General features: G+C 42.3%; 2 protein-coding genes across 7 annotated transcripts in view; one reads left to right on the top strand and one right to left on the bottom strand.

Annotated features, from left to right (window-relative positions):
- LOC144003965 (thyroid transcription factor 1-associated protein 26 homolog) overlaps positions 1-22,688 on the bottom strand; it is a 37,783-nt gene extending 15,095 nt beyond the window's left edge. For all 3 annotated transcript variants that reach the window (XM_077500748.1, XM_077500746.1, XM_077500749.1), the window contains exons 1-2: positions 22,538-22,688; positions 22,061-22,319 (exon numbers count right to left, since the gene is read on the bottom strand). The gene's annotated coding sequence lies outside the window, so the exon portion shown is untranslated. The remainder of the gene's footprint in view (positions 1-22,060; positions 22,320-22,537) is intronic.
- LOC144003956 (protein O-mannosyl-transferase TMTC2-like) overlaps positions 1-23,434 on the top strand; it is a 30,544-nt gene that overhangs the window by 5,497 nt on the left and 1,613 nt on the right. Inside the window, exons 2-12 of one of the 4 annotated variants that reach the window (XM_077500719.1) lie at positions 7,593-8,184; positions 13,276-14,074; positions 15,238-15,352; positions 15,663-15,748; positions 16,010-16,194; positions 16,305-16,383; positions 16,993-17,114; positions 17,847-17,928; positions 18,975-19,089; positions 19,164-19,227; positions 19,430-23,406. In XM_077500719.1, coding sequence (XP_077356845.1) covers positions 7,593-8,184; positions 13,276-14,074; positions 15,238-15,352; positions 15,663-15,748; positions 16,010-16,194; positions 16,305-16,383; positions 16,993-17,114; positions 17,847-17,928; positions 18,975-19,089; positions 19,164-19,227; positions 19,430-19,489 — 2,299 coding nt within the window. In that variant the 3' untranslated portion in view covers positions 19,490-23,406. Of the gene's footprint in view, positions 1-7,592; positions 8,185-13,275; positions 14,075-15,237; positions 15,353-15,662; positions 15,749-16,009; positions 16,195-16,304; positions 16,384-16,992; positions 17,115-17,318; positions 17,929-18,974; positions 19,090-19,163; positions 19,228-19,429; positions 23,407-23,434 lie in introns of those variants that run through there. The other 3 variants (XM_077500718.1, XM_077500717.1, XM_077500720.1) reach the window with 3 other exon arrangements.

Below are 23,434 nucleotides of genomic sequence, written 5' to 3'. Positions count from 1 at the left end.
TCACGGTCTGTGTTTCTTAAGGGTCGCCATTGTAGAGTGACGTCACTTGTAATCCGTCGGTGAAGTCTGAGTCAATCCCATCCAAAAACAGACCAAAAAACAACAACAAATCTAACAGCCTGTTTTGCATATCGCCAACAGATTTTTACATTTTAAAAACAGCCTTTCCCAAACTTTTTAACCCCACCCCCTCTCTTGTTTAAGACAATGAAGGCGCAAGCTTGCTTCATAAACGTGGAGACTCTTGGCTGCCGACTGTTCCATGGGCGGGTCGACTCCCCCAGTCAGTGCCCTGCGTGGAAATAATTTGGTGTTTCACACCTCATAAAAACCGCAGCGGGATGGACCGAGAGTCAACGTCGAGTGACTGAGGGTCGAAGGGGGGATCAGGTGACAGCCCCCTGTGGTGCTTTTATTGCGTGTGGCATTGAGATGCAGGAGGTATTTGTTTGCCTCCAGCATCACTGTAGCGTCATATCATTAAATGCTGCGCTATCACCCGTGGAGAGTTACGGCTTCGGCCAAGGAATTTGAAGTGGGTGAATTTCTGCATGGATCGTCTCACAATGGGTTGCGGCTCTGCGGGCACCCAAGTGGATATCAGGTGCGCCGCTTATTAAGTAAACATTGCAGTGGTGGGAAGGCAGCCATGATAAATGGGACAAATCTACATTGGATGAAGGCAGGCAGTCTGACCAAAAAAAAAAATCCATGGATGGTGGTGATAGAGGCAGGAGGCAAGGTTTACTCGTGCGTCCATGATGGACTGTGACAAGAAAGCAATTTGTTTTTAATGGATTTTTGCCGCACCCAGACACTATTTTTATCTTTAGCCTTTCCTATATTACTTTTAATCCATCGCACCATGCTGAAGGTCACTGAATTATGCATGTTGAGGTGAGAAAAAACGGTCTGTCATACTTTGCACATAGATGGAAAAACCCATACAGATGGGAGCCTTTGTCAATATTTCAGCAGCTAAAATGTGAGCTATAGAACACAATCAGGCACATCTCTTCTTTTGGAGTTTTAAAGGGCCACCGTCTTACCAAAAGTGCTAAGAATCTGTCAAACAAGGACATGAGGCGAAACCTGCGATGCATTTTATCCTGATAGTCTTGCATATGTCAGGGAAACAAAAGAAAACGACAGCTACGCTCACTTCATCCATGACATCATGTCTGCATGTCTTGGGACATTCTTTTCGGTACTCGTGCAGCAGATATAGCTCTCAAGAGGTCTGCGGCGACCACACAGCAGCGACAGAAGGTGCCGGGAAGAATATAATGTGCTTTTATGACACCATATGCGGTTTCGTCATGGAGTTTGGGGTGTATATTTAGGGACCGCGTTGAGAGTTGGACAAACTTGGATTAGAAAACCCACAACCATTATGCTAATCTCATAATTGATAGGTTGAAATTCTATTGCTAGGATTTGTTGTGCTTTGGTTAAAGGTCAAATAGGTGGGATTCACACTTTTGGTGGTCAGGCAAATGGCTTCCTTGTGCTCGCAATGTTGAACACAGTTCCCAGTTTGAAAAGATCTTAGATAATTAGCACGAACCCTAACCCCTGCGGTACCCCTCTTTAGCTCCCGTTTCCCGCTTGCTAATGCTGGAATGTGACAAATGGTCACGCAGAAAGAAAGGATGGCCTATAGAGGATTGGATACAGTTCTGCATGGCCTGTTAGTTTGGCTTGGAGAAACGCTGCATGGGAAAAGCAGCAAAAGAAGCTCCAGAACGGTGCCCACCCTGCAGGGTCTTTTGTGGGGAACTCACTCGAAGCTTTGCTCTCCTTGAAAATGCTGCATTTTTCATTTGAGAGCGGATTACCAGCAAATTCAAGGTGAGGCACTTTTTGAGTAAGAACAGAATGCGGCTCTGTTTCTTCAGCTGCTCCTTTGGCAACACCAAATCTAGCGGATCATCCAGCAGTACTGCAATTTGTCATCAGCAATTACAGGTTCCACAGACAAAGGAGGAAACGGGGCATGAGGTCTGGGTGGACGTTTGAATAGTCACATAAGCGGACCTTCAGAATCGCTTATCTCTCTTGTAAAGATTCTTCAAATTTAGCATCAGATTGGACAAAATATCTTCAGTGAGGTCCGTTACTTGAATGATCTGGCCAAAAGTGACCCCTAAAATGGCTCCTTTACATTCATCTGTACAAAAAATTATATTCCTGACACGTACGGTGTCCTCGGTATTTAATTGCTTTCATGTTTAATTCAGCAGATTGGATTGGATTGGATCGGGATTGGATGCTCAGCACTACTCAGTTATTGTCTTCATTTCACAATAGTGGTGCTAACGACATTAACGCAGAAGTGTTGCTGCATATTCAATCTACATGGTAAGGCTAATTAAATGACTGTTAAAAACAAAACAAACACTGCAGTACCTGGAGTCATCATTTATATCCCCAGCATGTACACAGCTGCAGTTCGTGTGTTGCTTGGCCAACGCTCGGTCCAAATTTTAATCAAGCAACACATTTATCACCGTGGAAGCAGGTGGGTGCGTTGGGGAGAGACCACCCTAATTAGTCGCTCAAAGTCAGACCCTGTAATTAACCGTACGGAATCTGGAGTGGACAGACTGATTGGCTGATCATTTGGTTTTCCTGCAAACACGCCAAAGGGACTTTCCAGCCGCTGTTCTACTGCTGGAATTCTAGAAAGAACTGAAGTTTGGTATGCATGGGTGCTTTTATAATACAATGAAATCACATTTAAATTAGTTTACCCACAGAGAAAGCTGAAGATATGTGCCACACCGAAGGCATATGGCGTATTTATGGTGGAGTTATTGGCTGAGACTTTCTTAAACAGCTGTGGCAAGGACCTTCATGTACAGTGGGAAAGTTACTGGTTGCTTTTGGAATTAATCAACAGTTCAACATGTCCCTCAAAAACTTTTCAAATCAATTGTCAGGCTTTTGGGGCATGTGGGTGGTGTTAAATCCCAAGTCAGTACCTAGCACCTGCTTACTTTCTGCCCCTGAGGGTGAGCCAAGCGTTGGTTTTATTAGCCATTGATTTCCCGTAGACCTTCCCCGCTTGAGCCTAAAGATTCATCACAGACTTTTATTGACATCATCACTCAGGGAAAGTTGTGGCGGGACCTCCCACTTCTTTTGCTTTTACTTTTTGCTGACGCGGCAGCGTTGGCTTTTCGGCTTCACCGTCCGTTTAGCACGGGCGATCGATCAACCCTGAGAATGCAATGAGACTTGAATCAATCCACTGAAAGATAAATGATGGAATGGACCTCAGGATAATTGGGTTCATAATAGATTTAAGCGCACAATCAACAATGTTCTAATCAAATCAGGAAGGTGTCCCATCGCCACTGGCAAAAATGCTATCTGGACATTTTTGCCCGTGTCCTTGCCATATTCCAATGTTGGAAAGTGTGGGAACAGCAATATGGTGCCATTTCTGTCGGGAGCATTGTTCTGCCAGTGGTGCCGCTCATGTCTGATGTTTGAACACACCCTTGAGGCTCGCTTCCTGAGGTCTGACATACAAACAGTGCAGATACAAAGACTTGATAACGGAGGAGGAAATATTCCAATGGGTTTGCCATTTTTTCTACATTAGCCACTATGAATAAGTGAGAAGCACTCAATTCACAGATTAATGTTCGACCCCAGTGCTTACTGCATGTTTTAAAACTCGGTAACTTTCTAACCTTTTAGCCAAACGTTACCACTGATGATCACCCAAAAACATTTGACTACGTTTACATGCAGTCAATATTCGGGTTAAGGCCAGAATTCCGGTTTCTGAAAAATCGAGGCAACACGTTTACATGCATAGTGGACAGAGTAACTCTCGTTTACATTGTCACTTGTGTTTGATTGGAATATCCCGTTCGGATCGTGACGCGCAGACAACGTAGTTACGTAACGTTATTTACACTTTTAACCTTCTACACTCAATAAAAGACATATTTATGTATATTTACCACGATAAGAAAGTACTAGTCGGTTTTGCTGAGTCGTCATGATTGTTGACACTGGCTTGAGTATTTCCAGGGGTTATAAGACGAAGGAGACAACAGAGAGCATGCGCACAACGAAAAACAGTGCGCCGTTCAATGGAGGTATTCCGAATATGTTTATATGAGCATGGGTAAGTACGTTTTGTGTTTAAATAGTGTTATTTTGTCATGTTTTATTTATTCTGAGCTCATTTTTTGTCTTAAATGTCCGACTCATGTCATGCTATGTAGCTAGCTAGCTTCCCTCCCCAAAAAACGAGTTTGCAAATGCTTTTATTTTGAAATGTACCGGATTTACCTTAATGCGAGACGCCCGACTTCCTGTCCGGCTTGTGTAATTTCTTCAGCTTCATGAAAATATGCTTGCGGCGTCCATACGGCCGTCGTACGGAAAACGCACCGCGTCCGTTCCACAGCCAGTGTAAATTGGGCTTTACAAAATATTATATTGCCAATAATTGGGGTTTAAAAGGGTTATTGCCTGCATTTAAACATAGTCATAGAAACTTAACTTCTTCATAACTCTAGCGCTACTGCTACCCCACTCTCCCGCCCTCCTCTACTCAGAATTCACCTTGTTTTGAGAACACGCAAAATGGACCAAATTGTCACTTGTTCGACCAAACGTGTTCGTTTCAAACTCTTTCCACAACTAAGACCTTCTGACTCTTGGACTTTCATTGAATTAGCTAACACAAAAATTAAGAAGGAATCTTAATAGAGCAGTGCCAGACATGGGAGTCTATCGTAGCAAAGCAGCCTGCCGTCACGGATGAGATTCTGAAGATAAGATGAGAGACAGGGGGAGGATGATAGATGAAGGTTAACAAGAAAAAAAAAATGTTGAAGGAAATTAAAAGAAAGGGAGGCTATTGGGTGAATAAAACCCAAAAGCCTCCCAAAGTAAAAGAGGCAAGAAGAATATTTCAATGAAACAGCATAGCCTTTGTGGCGACCACGGGTTAATATATCTGCCGCCGGGGAGTCCAATGATGCACTGTACACAACAAAAGTGTAATTGTAACTCAACCAGTGGTGATTACTTTATGTGATGGCTGTTTATGCTGCTGCTGCTGCTGGTTATTAGGGCCGGCGCTCATGCTGCAGACGGATCAGCTATTTAAATAAGATTCGAGTGCAGCTTTTCTGTGTTTTAATTATGTTGCTGCTTTTGTTTTTCAGCAGTGATGCAGGTAAGACTAAGCCCCCAAAATTGAAATAAAAAAATAAAATAAAAAAAGAATTGCTCAATTGTGTGTGTGAAAACGGGTGACATTTCTTGGTGAGCAAAACAATGCTTTGTGCATCTGTATGCACATGGAAACACAAATGACTGGTGGTGAGATCATTCTTTGGGGCAGGCGGTGGTTGAGAGCTTCATTTGCATAATAAAAACACACGCAAATAGTAAAAGAAGTTCAATCTTTTCGGACAAGTCGGCAAAAAAAAAAAAAAAAAAAAAAGTCCAATTTTAATCTAGCCACACACAAAAAAGCAAACCTGAAAAGCCGTCCTGTACTTTCAGCATCGTGAATAGCAGCTCCTGTAAGCCTGCCTGCTGGCGTGGCCCAAATACGGGGGCGGAATACAAAGGAGAACCCCCCCTACGTCCCCCACTTCTTCTGTCACTACGGGAGACCACTTCATGTTCTCAATGAAGCCATCACGCTCACAAACACAAAAACAGACACCTTGCTGATTACTGTGGCTTTCTTTCAAGCGCATACGCGTAGCATTCTTTCCAGCCATCGGTAATGGAGAGGGCGACTCTTTGACGATTGGCCGGCGCTGATTTGAATATTTAAATGATTTATTCACATGACTGAAAACAGGGCCTTCTTTTCGAAATGGTGAGCTCAATGAGAACTGTAAAGATGATGTCTATTGTTGTCATGGCTGGTAAAACACTCCCGGGCCTCCAATACAAGCACACTTTCTTTGTCGGAAAACGGTGGGAGTTTGCTCTATCTATCGTAGCTCACGCGAAGACAGCTTTACAGGCTCGTCAGGGAAACAATTAAATTTAGTCGACATTTAAAATAGTCTTTAACTCTCCTGGCAGCTCTCCCACACTTTTTTTTTTTTTAGGCTCTAAGCGCTTAAAAAGGTACAACCTCCAAACAAAGGCAGTCCTTGGCTGAACCCGCACCACCCTCCCAGCCTCTCTATGCAGTGCAGCATGTATGCACAAAGACAGAAAGTGTGCTAATGATCGTCAGCATCCCCCATGAGGAAGGCGGCATGTAAGCCCATTATGCATGCAGCACATATTTATTTGAGCCGCCTTTTATTGGAAAGACTGTTTGCATTCTAAGATTTCATTACACCTCTTTAACCAAAAATAGGCGACTAATTGATGAGTATAAAAAAAAGGGAAATTTTATTTTTAGGATTATACATTACAAATACAAATGTGAAATGGAGGAGGAGGTTGGTAACTGGGAGTGTTTTTTTTCTTTTCTTTTTTTTTTAGGCCCTGGTGGAGGTCCTGATTGACACTTGAGTGTATATCCAATAATATGTTGATTTTAATTATTCTAAATAGAACAGTTTCCTTTCGTCCTCAGATGAAGTTCTTCTAATGACTATGTGACTGCCTTGTAGTGATGCAACGATATCCAAACATTGCGATACGATATCACGATATGAAGGTCACGATACGATAATTATCACGATATTGTGGGGGCGTTGACGATATTTAAAAAAGATCACAATATTGTAAAAGAGAGCTCATACTAAAAAAAAAATACATACATACATAAGAGCAATGCATATAAACCACCTACAATCTCTAATAATATTGAGGCACTAACTTGGCAATGCAAGCACACATTGATCGCTTCACAAGCAAATTAGGTTCCCCTTCATCTGACAATTAGCATAGATTTTAAACATAGAAAGCCAAAACATCCCTAATGAAAATTAAATTGCACTAATAAACTAACCACTGGAGGGCGCTAGAACGGCACAAATGGAAATCAGCCTGACTTTTTTTTAACAAATGCGTTCCTTTTAAATATTGTGAACATGACGACGATATTGTGGCAGTTTTGATATCACGATATTGCCCTTATCGTGACATCCCTACTGCCTTGCGCTGTGTAAAAAATACAATATTTAGAAAACCTGAAAAGCCAAACACTATCTTCCTTATTGTATGCGTCCGCTCGGCAACGTTTGTCTCCGGTACATCCTTTTCAATTGTTAGAATTGTGAGCTTGATCTGATTGAACAAAATATTTCTTTGCATAACAATGTTTGCTGATGCTTTTTCACATCCCCGCTGCGTTGTGCGCTGTGTTCCCGCTATTGAGGAGAATCAATGTCCCCCCCCAAACGTGTAGAATGTAAATAATCGATTAAAGTAGCTCATCAGCAATATGGAAAAGCATTGACTAGGTAACTTTAGTCTCATTTATTTGAAGCCAGCCACTTTCTCTACTCCAATATGTGTGTGGTATCCAACATAAACATGGGGCACATGCTAAGGTAGCTAAATGAGTATATTATCCATCCAGCCATTCATCCATCATACTATACTAGAAGTAATAGTGCCTGCATTTCCCTGTCTTACTCCAGCCGAGCCATCAAGACCAACCAGGATCTTCTCCCAGCGACCCCGTGGACCAACATCCTGTATGACGACTTCTGGGGCACCCTGCTCACCCACAGCGGCAGCCACAAGTCCTTCCGCCCGCTCTGCACCCTCACCTTCCGCCTCAACTACGTCCTGCACGGCCTGCGGCCCTTTGGCTACCACCTGCTCAACGTAGCGCTGCACGGGCTGGTGACGGCCGCCTTCACCGCCTTCACTCGCCCGTTGTTAGGCGGAGGTCTGTGGACTCTGTTGGCCGGCCTCCTCTTCGCCTCTCACCCGGTGCACACGGAGGCGGTGGCCGGCGTGGTTGGGAGGGCGGACGTGGGCGCAGCTTTGTTTTTCTTGCTCTCGCTTCTCTGCTACGCGAGACACTGCAGGCTTCGAGCTTCGCGATGCTGTGGTGGCTCGGTGGCGCGCTGCTGGACGTGGATGATGGGCAGCTTGTGGTGCGCGGCGGCTAGCATGCTTTGGAAGGAGCAGGGGGTGACGGTGCTAGCGGTGTCAGCCGTCTACGACCTCTTCGTCTTCCATCGACTCACGTTCCGCCAGGCGCTCCTGCTCCCGCTCGGAAAGGTAAAAGTGGGGAATCCGGCGTTCAAGTTAATGGTTGTGTTCTTAGATTGTGGCTTGTTTGTGCAGGAATGTCAGTTGTCGCACACCCGTTTGCATTTCATTAGGTGGGAGCAATTAGGAAAACTGTTGGTCCGTGCAAGTGGCACATGGAAATTGAAGTTGTGCTCATTCATCAAGAACTAAGCAGCAAACGAGAGTCATTCTCCACTTCCATGCAAAACATTGCAGCCGCCTTCCCACTGAAGCAGTAAACAACGAGGCCCAAATAGAAGCGTAATCAAGATTAAAGCGTTGACTCATTGAGCCATTTTCAGCAGTAAAAAGTTCATATTTTGTCTAGTATGAATTTGATAGTATTATTATTTTTTATGTACTCAACTTTATTTATAAAGCAATTTAAAACTAACATTGCTGTATAATTGCTGTACATGGAACAGAAATCGGGCATGCAGTTAAAGAATAAGTAAAATAAGAACAAAACAAACATAAGTGAGTATACAAGTAAATACAATTTACATCAATGAATTAATAACAAGAAGTAGGTGAGTGAATGAATGAATGAATGACTAAATAAATAAATAAAAATCAAATTCAGAACACAATACAGCACACACACCACAAAACAAAGTGTTAAATACAGTTTTTTTTAAACAATTTTTACAATTAATACCAACTCATTCACTGCCAGTCATTATAGAAAATTTTTACATTTCCAATACTCGCGTGATATTACATTCAATAATTATATATAAACCGAATCTACCAAATAACAGAATAGACTCCCTACTTTTTGTCCCGTCCCGTTCTTTTATAATTGACAGCAGAAAAATGTAGGTTTGCCAAAATACAGCCATTTCTCCCATGGACTCTGAAACTGTGTTTATTTCCTATAAAATGGAGCAATTATGTCATCTACCGGTGGTTGGGCATCAGTAAAGTTGTTTCCAAGTTTGATATTTACAGTGGAGCATGCTCAGATTCGCCCCCATTTAGTACCGCTCTAAAAAATACAATTGACAAGTATACTTGTCAAAGGCAGTGAATGAGTTAAAAACTAATTTTTAAACTTGCTGTCGATTGATGAAGACATCATCTGTCGTGATGAAGTAGGTAACGACCAATCACAGCTCATCTGTTTTCTGAGTTTGGTCAGCAAACTGAGCCATGATTGGTTGTTACCTTCCCCACCCAGCACAGGTGATGTCATCTTCAGTCGACAGCAAGTAGGAAGATTAGTTTTTAAAAGTATGAATTGTACATGAAAAATAATGAAGTTATCAAATTCATTTTGGGCAAATGAACTTTTTACTGCTGAAAATGGCTCAATGAGTCAAGTATCTCTTTAAGATCTTTAGCACATGAATGCATTTCCAGGAAAAACATACTGATTTGTATGTAAGCAAGTATGTGCAGACTAAATATTGCAGTTGTAACCTTGATTACTGGTGTTTGATTAGAGAAGCTGCTCCCTTGCCAACACGACAGCACTTGTAAAGTGCTATATACAGATGTCATAAAAACTCTCCTTGGCTTCGTCGAGCAAGGACAGACAGCTTTCTGAGTCAAAAAATGACTACTATACATTCATCTATAATCGATCTGACTGATAACCTTGATCTTTTATTTGATGGTTGACCACATGTTTTCCAAAATCTATTAAAAACTGAGGTGAAACGAAGCGGGAAGCTAAGCCACAGGAGGGTCGAATGTTGCATTGCGCCAAAGAGGAAAACAGTGGAATACTCTGGGAAATAAAACCTGGAAGCCTTCCATTTTCTCCTCCATTGTCCGAGCGCTTACAGTGCTGTCTGGAAGATTTCATCACTCTCAGTGATTGTTCGAGGCTGTCGTGACAAATCTTTCAGTGCAGGAACGTCACCGGCTGCCAGGCGGGAAGGAGTGGGGGTTCCTGGTGCCAACCGCTGCCCCTCCTGCCACCACATCTGGCTCATTTATCATGGTACCCTCCCGCACATGCCGAGTCGCGGTTATCTTGGCAGGGAGCTTGTTACTCGGCGGGCTTGGCCGTGGGGGCAATTGTTTCCTCGATAATGAGCCAGACGTCTCAAAAAGAGACGCTTGGGAACACAAAGAGATGAAGGATGCAGGCGAGGGAAACTATGCTCTCATTTCCCTCGCTTTATCTGTTCCCGGTCTTGGGAATGGACCATTTTTGTTTCACTTGAGCTCGAGTCTTTAGTTTTAAGGCAAAAACAGCGGCGGTGTCTCCTTTGTAACGTCGATTCTAAAGATCTCACTGCAGAGGCGAGAAAATGCTAATCAACCGACAGATGTGCTCTGGCCGGCAGTCCATCCCTCATTCCATTTACTCTCTAATCAGACTGAGATGAGATTTCAAATGGGGAAAGGTAGGATGGGCAGAGAGTGGAGAGTGGGAGATGGAGACAAAGGAGGGTGTGGTGTTTGCACTGCATCTACAGAGAAGGAAGGAAAAAAACTGTGCTTCCATCACCACCTCATTTAATATTTTCCTGTGTCTAAATTTGCTTTCTGTGTAATATTTTGGGACATATCTCAACGGTACAACAGCAGTAGCTCAAAAACAATCCATGTGAGTTAAATGATGCGCAACATCAAGGTCCAACACTCTTGAAATCCTCAGCTAGCTTAGCTTCATCTATATTTTAGAGCTATGAAGTATTGTTGATTTTGACGGGACACGGTTCAAATGCCACATATGGCTCAGGCAGTTGGAAGGAGTCACCAGCACTTTTTAAACTGGACTTTAATCAAAGAAGTCTGTAGGATTTTTTTCCGTCCGCACCCCCTGCCGTCTTGAGTCGATTCTCTGCAGCAGCTTTTGCGCGTTATGAAGTCAGCCGTGTTCCCCCGCCGCTACTCCGGGCGCGTTTGATACTCTCGGCACGGCGCTACATCAACACATGGATTCATAAGATGAAGAAGGCGATGGGGGAGAATTAGGGAAGGATTGACGAGGGAGTAAAAAAAAAGTAGACGTGGAGTAGAGTTTGGACGCTTTACACAATGTTCCCAACAAGTTCAGTTCAGCTGGTGAAACGGTATTTATGTGTCTAGTTCAAAACTTTACGTAGCTTACCAACAGCAAAAAAAGGTTACAGTATCAAACCATGAATGGAAATACAAGAAAGTTGTGAGTTTTGATGCCATTGAACTCCACTAACAAGAACAGTCATCTTACAGTCTTTCTCTATTAAAATGAAATTTTAGGGGCCAACATGGGAGATGTGAAGCAGTTCTCGGCTCTTAAAATCTTCCAAATAAAACCGAACCTTAATCAAGTAAATTCCAAACAGTTGTTTCCTGGTCTGACGTAAAGGATAATAATTATCTGCATCATCTATTGTGGTTAACCACCTCCGGGGATGACACACAGCCAAATTGTGTGTTTATTTTAGTAGCAGTCGATTTTAATGGAGGCAGCAGTCTGTGGTGTTATGGAACGTTACTGCGTCATTGATGCTCCTAATTAATTGTCAGTGTGGTTTTAAAATGAAACAAGTAGGAAAAAAAAAAAAAATCAACACCCTCGAGGAGATTGAGAACAAAAATGAGTATTAATCCTCATTCCGAGTTGGATCGAGGGCATTTTTGTTATTGTACTAATAACCTGGAGTACCTAATAATTTGGCATAATGTAAATCACTGGTCTTACTCATTTGTTTGTCAGGCCTGGGTATGTTGCACAATGAGAAGAGTCCATTACATTTAGCATTTAATCTTTTTTTTTTTCTTGCTCAGTTTTGCTTTTGTAAATCACCAAGAAGCTCAAAAGCTATAAAAGGGAATTATCGATAACAATGGCAAAAAATATTTGCGAGAAAACGGATAAATATGTCAGTGTTTTGCGATCTTGGCGAGAATCACACTGCTTGAATAAGTATCTTGCACCTGCGGACTGTTCATTTGATTCACTGGAAGTACTTAAAAACTGATTAGCGTGAAGATTCATGCTCACGCTTGAAAGCAGCTGATGCATCAAAGTGGCAATTAAGGAACTATTTGGGGGACACGCGAAGCAGTTAACGCTAAAATAAAGCTTCTCTGTTTTAATGCCACCATTGCTGGAACAACCTGTCAAAGTACTCCAAAACCTCCATCAAGAGGCCTTTGGGGGGTTGCCTGCCCCTGTTGACCCTCATGTTTTTTCCACTTCTCATCTGGTGGAATCAACAGCCGAGCTGGAGCCAGTAGGTCCTGCAAGGCTGGGCTAACCCTCTTACGATAATCCTAACGTGCGCTTTTGTTGTGGACAACAAGTTTTCCATCATGGTCCCCTTTCAAGCGAACACACAAGGAGATGTTTAGCCCATTCATGACACCATTGAGGGCGTTAGTTTTCATCATGCAAATTGTTGATGGAACACAGACCACAGCGAATGTTCTGTCCCGCACATTAGAATGCTTTATTGTACGTTTGTGTGAAGTCGTCCGGCCCTGAGACGGGTTCAAATGCAGTTCATGCCAAGGACGAGCTGGAAGATAACAAATGGGCTCACATATGAGGCAGTGAAGAGCGTTTCAGTGGTCATCACTCACGCTACGTCACATTAAGTCGACTAAGGAAACTCTGCTTCACCTTCACCTCCAAGACATCCAACATTGTCACATGTAAAGGACATTAAAACTCGGTGAAAAACTCATAAATGGAGAGCAATTAAAAGATCAAGGTTTAAAGTGTTGCGTGACAGTCGACCTCATGGCTGCAGAATTAAAGGCTCTTATGAGATGTAAACAGTATCTGCATACCAACACAATGAGTTCTAAGCTGATTAGCGGTCACACTCGAGGCAACCCTGATAACCAACCGGGAAAGCCCACTTAAGTCAAGACTATAGCAACATATGGAATGGTAATAGACATTCATTCTTTAGTATGAACCTGTCAAAACCAATTTGGGGTGGGGCGGTGATAATTCCGAGGATTTATTTTGAGGGTTTTTAACTTTTTAATTAAAGTCCCATCACAATTTATTACAATGGTCCTATAATTCATCTTTCTTCAGAGCCAATGCCAAATTCAGATCATCGTCTTTCTGATTAAACTCCATACAACTCATAGGACCCTGGTGTTATTTTCGCTTTGTTTCAGAAGAAGACCCAGAAACTTTTGCCGAGTCTCGCTGTTCTGGCTACCTGGGGCATCGTTCTGCTGTCAGGTCGCATCTACTGGATGGGTAACAAACCTCCCAACTTCTCCAACTCAGACAACCCGGCAGCCGACTCGCCGCATCTCCTCACCCGGACGCTGACCTTTCTCCACCTGCCCGCCGCCAACGCCTGGTTGCTGCTCTTCCCTGACAAGCTGAGTTTTGACTGGTCCATGGACGCGGTGCCCTTGGTGAGGTCCTTGGCGGACTGGCGGAATCTTCACACGCTTGCCTTTTACGGGGGAGTCATTGTCCTGACTTGGTTTGGCTTTCACGGCCCAACCTCCAAATTAACAAACGGGAAATCGCTCGCCAATGGGAATGGCTACCATGCCGCTGACACGAACCACAACACAGATTTGGGGATCACCCTGAATGGGTCAGCCGGACTTCACGCCGACTCTCCTTGGATGTCCCTACCACCCACAGAAAAACTTGTGATATTGTCATTGGCCTTACTAGCATTACCTTTCATCCCAGCCTCCAACCTCTTCTTTTATGTGGGTTTTGTCATTGCGGAGAGAGTACTCTACATTCCCAGCATAGGCTTTTGCTTACTGGTAGCCACTGGCGCAAGAAGCTTGTACGTCAGACTGAGAAGAAGAGGCTGCAAGGCCTTGCTTTTGAGTTTGTGTTTGGGGCTGGTGCTGCTAAACGGACTGAGAACAATTCAAAGAAACCGGGACTGGAGCAACGAGGAGAATCTGTACAAGTCAGGCATTCGTGTGAACCCTGCAAAAGGTAAGATGGGCAAGACCTTAACTTCCTCCACTGTGGATTCTCTCACTTTGGTTTTTGGGTCTTAATTTGGCTTCCTCTAGACAAGACTTCTTCCTGCCTGACAAGTAGTGTTAATTTGATCCGCCATTTTGAAAGTTAGTCTCAGTTTTAGTCCAGTTTCAATCACACTTGTTAGTTTTTTTTATTATCATTAGTCAATTTAATACTGTTTTTATTTAGTCAATTTTTAGACTATAAATCTAGCATTTATTCTTTATTTTAGTCCAAGAAAAATTTGTATTCATCTCGTTTTAGTCAACAAAAACGGTCAATGTTATAGTCTAGTTTTAGTCAGGACAATCATTTTACCCCTGTATTAGTGTTAAGTTTTTCTGCCATTTTTAAATTTAGTTTCAGGTTTAGTCATGCTTGTGAGTTTTTATCAGTTAGTCAACGTCATCTCATTTTTACTTAATCCATTTTTAGTCGACTATAAAGCTAGCATTTTAGTCTTTATTTTAGTCCAAGAAAACGTAATTTTATTCGTTTAGTTTTAGTCAACAAAAACTGTCAACGTTTTAGTCCCAACAACTATTTACCCCTATATATTTTTTTTTTGTCAGTAGATTATATTGAACCTTTTCTGATCTAAAACTATTTCACATAAAATTTACTCATCGTTTTGATGACAAACAACTTCACACACAATTACAGTGGCTACATGCTATAAGCTAGTAAGTTAGCCAGCATTAGCTAGCAGTTGCATTAACATTATTGTTGGATTAATGTTTACTTTTTTTTTTCTTTTTTTTTTTTTTAAACCTTTCACCATGAATCCACCTGCTGTCTGTCCCATGTTTGTGCTGTATGTCACATGACATGATGACTGTGTCACAGACGTGACAGATTAGCAGAGACAAGATTTTGCAAAATCATTAATTTTCGTCTCGTTTTTGTTCATGAACTAAAATGTCCATAGATTTTACTCCAGTTTTTATTAAGTGAAGGACATTTTTGTCTCGTCTCTTTATTAGTCGACTAAAATGCATACTGATTTAGTCCCAGTTATTGTTTATTAATGAGGGTTTTAGTCTAGTTTTCATGTGGTGAAAAATGTGTTGATGAAATTATTTTTGTTTCATTTTTGTTGATTACTGACAAGTGTGTGTCAATGTCTCCTGCAGCGTGGGGCAACTTAGGAAACGTTCTGAAAAGCCAGGGTAAAATGGCGGAGGCGGAGAAAGCATACCGAAATGCTCTGCAGAACAGGGGGAACATGGCTGACATGCTGTATAACCTGTGAGTGTTAAAGACGTCGCCCACTCTCTCACTCCCGCCACCTTGATGGGAGTTGTGCTAATCGCATTTGTCACATACCGAGGGAGGCAGAAGGCGAGGTGAACACAAAGGACTGACAGGAAACAAAAATAGATGGTAAAGAAGCAACAAGGGCAATGAGAACATAGCGTAGGTGGCTGTTTGTAGCTTCCTCTGCGACTTGACCTCATTACGTTTTTGGAAATGACACAAAATAACTTCCAGAGTTAGTTACCAAAGTATTCTGTCACTCTCAAAGGTGTGTACATTTGCCACTCTTGATGTCTTCCAGGGGTTTGCTGCTGCAGGAAAACGAGAGATTTTCAGAGGCGCTTCATTACTACAAACTGGCGATTGGGAGTCGGCCAACGCTAGCATGTAAGGAAACCTTGGGTAGGGTATAGACAATGACTGCATGGGTTGTTCTCTTCTGACATTCTGCAGAGAAAAACCAGATCCAGACAAAGGGTCATGTTTCATTTCCGAGGCGTCAAACGTGCCACATTTCGGATATCAGGCTATTTCATCTTAATCTCAAAATCCATAAAGAGCTAATTAAAGACTATCCAGCAGATTAATCAACTGTTGAATCAAAACATTTAACAGCGTCGCCTCATCCTTCTCATTTGTGTGCTGCAGCTGCCTACCTGAACACAGGAATCATCCTGATGAACCAGGGCAGCCTGGAAGAGGCTAAGCGGACCTTTGTGACGTGCGCCAACATTCCTGATGAGAATCTGAAGGATCCCCACACCCACAAGAGCTCAGTCACCAGTTGCCTGTATAACCTGGGAAAACTGCTGCACGAGCAGGGCCAACAGGAGGTACACGAAAATGCTTCACGGTTATCACTTTCCAGTTCCAAGGCCTATTTCATGTTGACTTAAAACATGTTTGTGTTTTTTTGGGGGTTTTTTTCTCCGGCATCCTACAGGAGGCCCTCTCCATTTACAAGCAGGCAGTGCAGAGAATGCCCAGACAGTTTGCACCGCACAGCCTTTTTAACATGATGGGTACGACAATTTTGTTTTGCATGACACTAAAACATGAATCTCTGGGATCATAAATCTGGTGACACCTACTTTATAAAATGCTCCCATGATGGCATTCAATGCAAACAACGTGCTGATTTTGGCTGGAGATGTGTTGATGAAACTTCTTGTTAGATGATCCACATGAGAGGGGCTTTAAAGTGAATTCAACAAATGTTAAAGCGTTGCCAAAGTAAACAGCGGAGCAGCGCAGATCCTAAATGTGCACTTCTACTGAAGAGGATTGAAGATAATCCAGGGAATAAATCACATCCAACGCCTTGTTATTCTAACACTAATGACATTAATAGAAGCTTAGAGTTGAGATGGTCTGCTTGAGCTCTCATTGAGGATAAAAGGAGACTGTTTAGTCAGGTGGGGGTGGGGGCGTGTGCTGATGTCATGTCACTGAAAGGGCCAACCACATGTGTCTTTATGATTGTTTCCCAGCATTATGGATGATATAAGATACTGTACATAGTTTCTCCTTGAGTAACTTGCTAGTTATTTTCTCCCTAGACAACTAGGGTGGCATGGTTTATGGTAAGGTCAATTAAACCTTGACCTCTGTCCTGTTTCCTGTTTCTCCAGGAGAGGCCTACATGAGGCTGAACAAGCTGGAGGAGGCAGGTCACTGGTACAAGGAGTCCCTCAGGGTCAAGCCGGACCATATACCGGCACACCTCACTTATGGAAAACTGCTGTCCATCATAGTACGTACACGACGCCCATTGCAGTCTTTTAGATGAAAGTCGTCTAGGTCTACTGCTCAGTCTTAAAAAGTCACTGTGTGGCGGTGTCTGCAGGTCACAAGTGTGAGGACGTAGACTAGTCCGTTTCCAGCGTATTCATTTTAGAAACACATATCAAGTAACAGGTCACACACACTGATGCCCAAATGTTTCCTTGCGCTGCAGCAGCTGCAGAAAAAACATCCTGTCCTTCCACCAGAGGGGAAAAAAAACCTCACTGACACTGATGTGACAACAGATGTGTTCACAGCTGAGTCCAGTTTGACGGTGGGAGTTGCCCTCCATAAACCCTTGAGGGATATTTGACCTCTTTCCTTCCTTGACTGAAGACACAGGGCCAAGAAGTTAGCCGACATTTTCTCAACACACCTCGAATATTGGAGGTGCGGTGTTGGACTGAACTCCCTAAGGCCCTGCACCTCGACAGGAACCGGACATCAGCCGGACCCTGGACAATGGACCAGTGGACAGACTTATAATGCAATTATGGGGCTTCCTTATTATATCATCCCATCTGATATCTTTTTTTGTTTTGTTCTCCTAAAGGAGTCCAACGCAGGGGAGGAAGGTCAAACTCAAGTCTTGTACTATGGTTCACTCCAAAGTGTTCTACATACATGTCAAGAATTTTAATGAAAGGAAGCTCATGAAAACCAGGTCGTAAACTCACGTTTTCCCTACATTTTCTTACAGGGACAAAAGACAGAAGCAGAAAAATACTACTTGAGAGCCATTGAGCTGGACCCCATGAAAGGAAACTGCTACATGCACTATGGTAAGTCCAAAATACTCCAATAGAACTTAAAAGTCCAAAGTGTGGTGCCGTTTTCATCTGAGCTTTACATCCATGGTCAGTCTTTGAGTCTTTGGCCGATTACACGGGGCTCTTTAGACGCTTTCATCTGCCGTTCAAGCGTTGCGGCGTCAGTCTCGTGTCCAGACCACAACCAGCTGAAGCTCTAAACTAGGGTGGACTCCATGTGTAAGCTGATAACACTTGTTATTATGGGGGCTCAACAAATAATGGCAGGATGTAGAAATTGGAGGACAACTGTGAAGTTGTTTGTGGGGGTAGGCAGTGATCTGTTGTTCGGGTATCATAGACGTGGGCGTAGGATTTCTTGCTTGGTGAAGTTGTCAAAGTGTTGGTGGGTTGGTTACAAAGGGTGTCCGCTTTTCAAGTTGTCGACAGGTGGGGTTGCATGGGTGACTGATATACTCACTTTATTGGGCTTGCGTGAGCTTAGTGGAGACTTTTTTGGCTCCCAAGTAACTCGAACCCTGTCCTGCTGTTTCCAGGAAGTAGGCCGGCCATTGTGTCCACCATATCTTCCTTCTTTCCTTGACCTTGGCTTGCTTTGGCACCTGGTAAGGTGGAGCACTGCTGTCTTTGGACCGCGCCGCTTCCCCTCCGCGTTATCTTTCGGATTCTTGTAATACGTGATATTTATTTGGCGCGTTATCTCACATCTGGCTGCTTGAGCGTGTCCGGGGTTCACGGGGTGAGCTCTGAACGTGCGCCTCATATCTGTCGGGCATTTTAATAGGAAGATGCTCAGGACAAGCAAGTGCTTCCTGCCATTGTTCGCAGAGCAGGCTGAACGTGCCTCAAGGAGTGTCGAACGCGTAACATTTCATCATCTTGAGACTCTGGGACAGGAAGTTGTGACTAGCATGCCAGGTGGCTGGTCAGGAAAAGGCGCAAAATATCTGTGAAACATCTATGCTGGTCAATCGCCATCTTCCTGTTAATTTCCCGTGACGCTCGTCTTTTTCCATCCATCTCGCAATGATTGAACGTTCCCATGAATCCCTGTGCAGGTCAGTTCCTGCTGGAGCAGTCACGACCCGTCGAGGCGGCAGAGATGGCGGAGAGGGCCGCCGAGTTGGAAGGCACAGAGTTCGACGTGGTTTTCAGCGCGGCCCACATGCTCAGGTTAGCTGTGAAAATAATCCAGTTGAGGTTGTTTAACTTTATAATGTTGTATTGACGCTTTGCGATCTTTTCAGGCAAGCCAGTCTAAACGAGGCGGCAGAGAAGCAATACCAACGTGCGGCCGGCCTCCGACCACACGTAAGTACCAACTTTACAACAGCAGTCCATCCAGAAAATGTGGCAGCGCTATTCCATCCTGCCACTGGCCAGTATGAATGAATCAGTCACGTTAACTAATTTGCTTCCAATGACGTGTAAATATGTTGTTTGTTTTTAAGTTGTAAGTGTCCCAAAGACGTATTTATACGTTTATTGTTTGTGTGTTTGTTTTTTATGCTAGAGCATACAGAAGGCTTTGATGCAGCCTCTCAACTACAAAGAATGGTTGCAGAAATGGTAGTTATTACACAAATGGCCAGCAGGTGGCAGCAGAGCAAAGGAGATCAACCATCTAGAAAAAAAAAAGCTAAATTACTTGCAATTTTAAATAGATTTGTGAAAACTGATGAAACTTAGCTCTCTTCTAATGCTAATTGCTGCAAAACGGAAACAGATAGAAACATACTTTTTTTTCCTGATGAAAGAAGAGACTTTAATCTTTCTTTTGATAGGTTCCATGTTTTTATAGCAATTGAACACAATATTCTGTGAGCCATGCAAAATCAGTCAAAATCCAGTAAAACAGCTGGGAGCGAACAGGATTGCTTCTGTGAAAATGGCTGGGAGTGAATGAGTTTAAGAAGAAGAAAAAAGAAAAAGTATGTGCTTTTGTCTGGGAGGTCATTTTTAGTTTGTAGGAAGGAATCCATGTTTGTTTGTTTTTTTTTCATTTGTTTGTTTTTTAGACAAGATGGAGAAGCCGCTTTCCTAGCATCATTTTTCTTTCTGGTGCCGGTCCACTCGAAAGTCATGAAAGATTAGGAGAATAAACTGCCACCTCTATTGGAAAGCTAAAATAATGAACTGTATATTTGTAGTCTCTGGACTCCAACGATGTAATATTTTTTAATATTGTGAGGAAAAACACGCAAATTTTCCATTTTACAAAGTGGCAAATTTGCAAGAAAAAAGCTTGTAAATTTGCGACTTTATAAAGTGGCAGATTTGCGAGAAAAAAACTTGAGAGAAATACACGCAGTGTACTCAGATGTTTGACTTTTCGGTCGGGTTTTCAAATAAAGAGTAATTAATTGCTTTAGCAGAGATTAACCATATGATGTTAAGCATTTGCACTTTGAAGCGTTGGGTACAACATGAGTTAATTTGTTAAAATGTGTATTTAGTTGTACATTTATGTTTTCGGAATTGTTATTTACACATTCATATATTTTTTTTTTTTGTACAAATAGCCAAGTTTGTGTCAAATCTGCTGCTCTCCGTCATTGACTTGCATTTACCTAAAGTATGCTAGCTTCTGATTGGTTAGTGCTAGTCAGCTGTTAGAGGATCAGGATGTGTTGTCATTCTAGCTACCATGAATGATGAATAAAAGTTTAAATTAAGAATGAATCCGTCTCCATCCTTCCTTTTTATTTTATAAACAATTTTCCATTAACCACAATGAATCCTCACCTTAGACCAGAGGTGTCCAAACTATACCCCGGGGGCCATTTGCGGCCCGCCGCCCATCTTCTAGCAGTCCTCACCATATACAATAAATAACTTTTTAAACAGCCTGCTTTTCTAGATATGCAAAAAAAAACAAAAAACTATTAAAAACTAAAATAGTAATATTTGTAATTTAATTAATGAAGTCATATTTCAGTTTTAGAAACAAGAATGCTTTCCTCCGTGTTCCACTGTCTGTGTCAACTTCTGATTTGTGAACATATCACATTAATGATTAACTAAGATCCTCAAGTACACGCTGCTTTAAAAATTGGCATTTTATTACCAATTACTCTTTGATTCTGAATGTAGAGATTGACTCAGGGCTGGGGCGGATCTATTGTAGTGGGATACTGGTATGTGGGCCACCCCAAAATCATGAAAAATCCCAACCCGTTTGTCTTGTTTAAAAATAACTAAAAACCCTGATAAAATAACTATAGTACATAATTAACTGACTTATTAGTGTAGCCCATTTAATCCCCATGTAATATAGAGAAGGGCCCCAGATTCGTTTAATTATTTTTAGGTTGAGTTTTAAAGTAATTTTGTATCAATTACCAGATTGAGACAACTATTTGTTAGAGTAAATAGACAAGACTAGGGATAGACCGATAATCGGCCGGGGCCGATTATCAGCGCCGATATTTGGCATTTTGACAAATATCGGCATCGGCCATGTTTTGAATCTGAAGGCCGATAAAGCTCACTGAGCAGGGGATACTTGCGAACGGAGCGAATTTGGGGTTTTCATCAGGATTTGTAAGATGTTCGCAGTCAGTTTTTATTTGTCGTAAACACATTTGGAACATATTCACACAATTTTTCACCGCAAAAATCTTTTTGAAACGTTTTTACGAACCCTAACAAAAACCCCAAATGAGCTACATTCACATGAATTTGTTACTCAGTGAGAAATTACATATAGTTTGAAAGAATTCCCCCCCCTCCTCATTTTACTGCAAATGAATATCGGCTTGAAATATCGGTTATCGGCCAACTTGACTACAAATAATCTGTATCGGTATCGGCCTTGAAAAAACCATATCGGTCTATCACTAGACAAGACACCCAAATATCAAACATCAAAGATGTTTAGTTGTGAAAATTTGCGAGAGAAAGAAGAAGAAAAATACAAATTACCTTATCTAATGGCATAGAAACAGCTCTTAATAAATTGTCCCACTTTTATGAAAAAAGAGAAAAACCCTTCTCAGAAGACTTCAGCTTCCTTACTTCCTTAACTGTACCAAAACAAAACCTATTTTACAATCTAAGCCGGCATAAAAACAAACCAACCCCAAAGAAACATTGCAGGCCTGGTCGGTTCTTCGTGCACAAATAGTTTAGATTTCGTACTCACAGTTCTGGTGAGAGATGGAGATGGTGCGGTCCACGGAGGGGGAAGAAAAAGCAGAAGAATAGGCAAGGGAAGAATGTCAGGGATAAAGAAAGGGGCAGAGATGAAGGAATTGCGCTTCACTCGGTAGCACAAACGGAGATATGCGAGGCACGGTGCGAAGAAGTTCCCAGCTCTCAGTTCAAGCCAGTAGCAGAACACGGGCTCTCCAGACGTCCAGCAGAGTGCTTTCCATACTGCTCACCACTGACCACGACTGCTCCTGAATTAACAGGACATTACTGAGCTACAAGTCCATATACTATTTCGTGTTGAACTAGCAGGAAATTGCCACTCAACTCACAGTATCATTAGCGGCTACAGCTAACGAATATCACTATACTGGTAAGGCTAATTGCTACTCGCGATTAGCAACAAATGCTAATTCAAACCAAACGGACTGCATTGGTCTTTTAAACATAACCAGACAGATGTAATTACCTCTTAGGCATCCCAGTATGTACAAACATCCAGTAAAAACGAGTAGTTTGTCCCGATGTAGTGTGAAACAGCTTCACTCCGGCAGGTGCTCAAGCATTCTCATCTCACGTCCACTGCAACAACCTAGCGTCAGTTGTAATAAGACCCGCCCCTTCGATCTCAACATACTGACATTGGTTGAACTTGACATTTACCCAATGACAATAGAGAATAAAGATGAGTGACAGTTTACATAAGGTTAAGTTGTATTTATCGCCGAAAAATAACTATTACAGTAGGAAATATACATAAACGAAACAAATGAGGAACTCACATACTTATTTTCTAACAACAATTATTTTCCATTATTTATTTATCAACTATTTCTGAACACTTTAAATCAATATATACTGGGCTACATTAGTTTTAACGTGTTTAAAAAAGTCAGACAATGTCAAAGTGGCCCTGGCATCCTTCGCTTATTCTGTATCCGGCCCTCAAAGGGAAAAGTTTGGACAGCCCTGCCTTAGACTATATTTACACTATATGTACTTGAGTTTTTTTCTCTGATTATTATCCCTCCTCTAGAAAAACAATAAATTATACGTGGCCCTAATACGCCCTCGTACTGGACTTTTCTTGTCTTGGGATAAATAGTTTATCGGTTATCTTTGTCTTCTTGTTGACCGTGACCCAGTCTAAAACATCAACTTTATCCAACATATCATTGTTAATAATGTTGGACACATAAAACCATTCCCACACATCCAGTCAATATATGTAATTCAACACCAGTGGTTTGCAAACCAGGGTCCTCGAGTCATAGCTTGGACTGTCCCCGGACTCAAAAAAAAAAACGTTTTACACCATCGGAGTGTGACTCAAATTAATGACCTCACTTTCTGACTGTGCTTCCTC

The sequence above is a fragment of the Festucalex cinctus genome, chromosome 16 (assembly GCF_051991245.1).
Source record: "Festucalex cinctus isolate MCC-2025b chromosome 16, RoL_Fcin_1.0, whole genome shotgun sequence".
In the NCBI taxonomy this organism is placed as follows: domain Eukaryota; kingdom Metazoa; phylum Chordata; class Actinopteri; order Syngnathiformes; family Syngnathidae; genus Festucalex; species Festucalex cinctus.
Note: the sequence above shows the minus strand (reverse complement) of the source record. Positions and strands in the feature narration are given on the sequence as shown.